Source organism: Monopterus albus, unplaced genomic scaffold, assembly GCF_001952655.1.
Source record: "Monopterus albus unplaced genomic scaffold, M_albus_1.0 scaffold12.1, whole genome shotgun sequence".
Taxonomy (NCBI): Eukaryota; Metazoa; Chordata; class Actinopteri; order Synbranchiformes; family Synbranchidae; genus Monopterus; species Monopterus albus.
Window position 1 is genome coordinate 3,638,904 of NW_018127892.1, and position 3,423 is coordinate 3,642,326.

General features: G+C 43.8%; 1 protein-coding gene across 1 annotated transcript in view; it reads right to left on the reverse strand.

Annotated features, from left to right (window-relative positions):
* Positions 1 to 1,461: 1,461 nt before the first annotated feature.
* ep400 (E1A binding protein p400) overlaps positions 1,462 to 3,423 on the reverse strand; it is a 39,625-nt gene continuing 37,663 nt past the window's right edge. The window contains 5 exon segments of the mRNA XM_020590420.1: positions 1,462 to 1,650; positions 1,934 to 2,011; positions 2,113 to 2,256; positions 2,392 to 2,528; positions 2,907 to 3,081. Of these exon segments, the coding sequence (XP_020446076.1) occupies positions 1,462 to 1,650; positions 1,934 to 2,011; positions 2,113 to 2,256; positions 2,392 to 2,528; positions 2,907 to 3,081 (723 nt within the window).

Genomic DNA, 3,423 nt, shown 5'->3' on the forward strand with positions numbered 1-3,423 from the left:
AGCTTTGTCCATCTGTTCATCTCTCAGTCCATTCTTCCACCTCATCTCCCTTGTCTCACTCATTCAGTGGTGAATGTGAACCGGTCACCGAATGCCAGTGCAGAGGAGAGAGGCACGGTGTAATCTAAGGAGCAGATGGGAAATTTCAATGGATCGGAAAATCCAGAGTAGTTGTGAGCCGTCTTCAGAGAGGGTGCAGGGTGACACCGATATCACAGTGCCCCCCCATGGCCACTTCCACATGTGCATCCATTCTTTTTGCAAGCAGCTTTTTCAATTGACTGCATTTTCCTGATTTATAGGAAGTTTGCAAAGGGAACAGACTAAAGATAAATGTTTAATGGCTGGGATAATTCTCTGCTTCATTGTCCTTGTGTCTGACTTATTCAGCGGACATTCACCAGTAAAGCCAAGCAGACAGTACTGAGAGGGGCTTTCTAGTCTCCAGCACCTTAGGCTGTCTGAAGAGCAAAACGCTGGCTGCCAACCTCAAACCTCTTCTCAAGATCAACAGCTTTCAATACAAATTTGTGGTGTCAAGTGTTTTTGTACAGCTCAAAGCTCTTGGTAATGAACTCTATTAATGCAGCACCATTCATCACAACACTGCAGGTGCTAAAACAAAGCCAGGGAATGTGTGATAAAAATTCACAAGATTTCTGAGTACTTAGAATGAATTTAATGAAAAACAATCAAAGGAAAAAAGATGAATTTGTGTATAAAAACAAAACACTTTATTACAATTAGGCTGAAAAACCTTAATGAAAACACAACTACTTTACAAGTACAAATGTTTTTTGTTATTTACAAGTTTTTTCTGACAATTAAAAAAAGACGATATATGAGAAAACAAGATACTAAAGTACAAAAAACAAATGACTAAAGGAACGTGCATCATTTTGCCATTCAGTATCTATAGACAACAAGGTAAATTAGACATAAAATGATCTATTTATGAATACAGTTCATCTAACGGACAGCTCATTTCCCAATGCAGATTTACCCATAAGCCCTCTGATATCTGTTGAATATGATTATAATCATCGCTTTAAAGGCGTGACTGTTGTGCCTGTCATTCTGTGTTTGCAATAATGTCAAGAAACATTCCACATTTCTTGAATCCTACTAAGAATTGTAGTAACATAGTTGATTTAGTAATGCCATATCTAGATCTCACCAGAAATACAGGCAGAAGCGCCATGAATGATTTAACAATTTAGGTATAAGCCAAAATAGTGACATGTATTATGTTGAACACAGTTTATGCTCAGGTCAAGTTGGGGACGGCCGGGGTGAGGTTGATATTTGGTGTGGGACGCCTGTCTCCGTCTGCAGCTGCTGTGGGTTCTATGAGAATGAAACAACTTCAGTACTGTCACATCTTTACTGCAGAAAAACGCCTTTTCATTAGTGTGAATGTCCTAGCTGCCCCCCCCAGTAGGCTTGGCAGGAGTTTTGGCCCTAATGCCCCCCTGGCGAGCTTGACCCTTGGTGGGCTGAGCGGTCTGTTGCACTGGGGACTCGGCAGCAGAGGGTGCCGGAGGCTGCTGGGCTGGGCTGTGGGGGGGAGGCGTCTGCATCTGAGGTGAGGTGAGCCGGAGCTGATGTGGCTGCCTGGGTCAGAGTCACAGTCTGAGGCTGGGCCTGGATCTGAAGAGAAATGACTCAAATCGCTTAAATCCTGTTAGAGAGTTTGATATGATCCATTCCACTGCATTTACAGAGCTCTTGATCAATCATTAAAAAAAACTTCGAAATTAAAAACTGAAATGAGCCCACAGCCTAGAGTATAAAGGCTCTGCCTGAGGACCTGAGCCTTCTCAGGTGGAGACGAGTCTATCATGCAGCTTAGCGACAGAGTTCAAGACACATGTTCAAGTGATCAGCTATACAGAAGTTACTGTCAGGATCAGTGCTCAGCCTAAAAGCCTACCTGCTGAGGAGAAGACACGATTTGTTGAATATTGGCCACAGTAGGCTGCTGCTGCACTATTTGAGGGATCTTAGGCACCTGATAAGAGAAGTAAACAAGAAAATCTCATGTCAACAAACACACTCATTGTTAATCTGCAAATATTTACTCTGCAATAGTGACTGCCACTGATGATGTACCTGGAGTTGTTGGGCTCCAGAGGGTTTCTGCGCCTGGGCGATGGATGTTGTGAAGAACTGGGTCTTGATGCCCGGCTGCAGTTGGGTGGCAGCAGTGTAGGTCACCTTTTGCTGTGGCTGCTGGGCTGGCTGCACTGTGACCTGCTGGTCATAATAGTTATTTAAAGCACTTTATCTTTCCAAGCATTTCTACTGAACTACTTTACTTTAGCTACAAAATGTATACCACTGTTGTGAACATGTGAAAATTCAGTGTCTAATTGGTGTGTGTTTGTTTACCTTCTGCTGTACAGTGGTCTGCCCTTGCTGCTGCTGCCCCGCTTTCTGCTGGGCTGCGGCTGCTGCTTGCTGTTTCTTCATCTGAAGCAGCTGCTGGACCTGCATCGGGGGGAAGGATGGCGTCAGCACGGGCCCACCTGGCAGAGAGAACAAAAAGAAAAAAAACCATGAGAACCTAAGGAAGTCTGTGTAATAATTAACAGCACATTTTGTTGCAATATTAGAATGTCACAAAAAGGAAGTCCAACACAAGTGATGCCAGTCCAGTCAACAACAAATACTGCTGCCTGCTCTGATTTGTATTCCAGTTTGTGGTATGTACATATGATTAAAATAACAGCAATGGATCCATGAGATAAGTGGGACATTAGTTCCTTGATTACTGCAGCTGCTTGGCTATAAAGCCCACATGGACAGGAGGAGCAACAGTCAAGTCAAAGTCAAAGTTTAAAAAAAAAAAAAAAAAAAAAAAAATTCTACACTGTTCAAAAAACCCGGCAAAATCTGTAACACACCTGTTTTTTGGGCCTGACCAATAGCCACACTAATGCCAGCTACAGTGACTGGCAGTGTAGTGACGCCTGCTGATGAGACCACAGCCGGCACAGATACCACAGGAGGCTTGGTGAGGGTCACCTGAGCGGTCTGTCCTGCCTGGGCTTGAATCTGGCCCTGGGTGGGCACTCGAGTCTGTGAAAAGAAATAATCAGTATCAATGCAGACCACAACCTCAACTAAGACTATGTTCACACTGCAGGCTGAAGTGGCTCAAATCCGATCTTTTTGCCCAAATGTGACCCATATCCGATTTCCTTATGACAGTGTGAACAGCACAAACACGATTTTTTCAAATCAGGCCCAGGCCACTTTCATATGTGGTCCTAAATTGGATACATATCCGATGATTTGCAATGCGACTTCAGTCTGAATGGCCATGTCGCATTTCATGCGATATTTATGTCATTGATTTTTATTGTCACCCACACACTCCTCTGTACAGAGGTAGCAGCCACTGCTCCCCAAAAGGCCCTA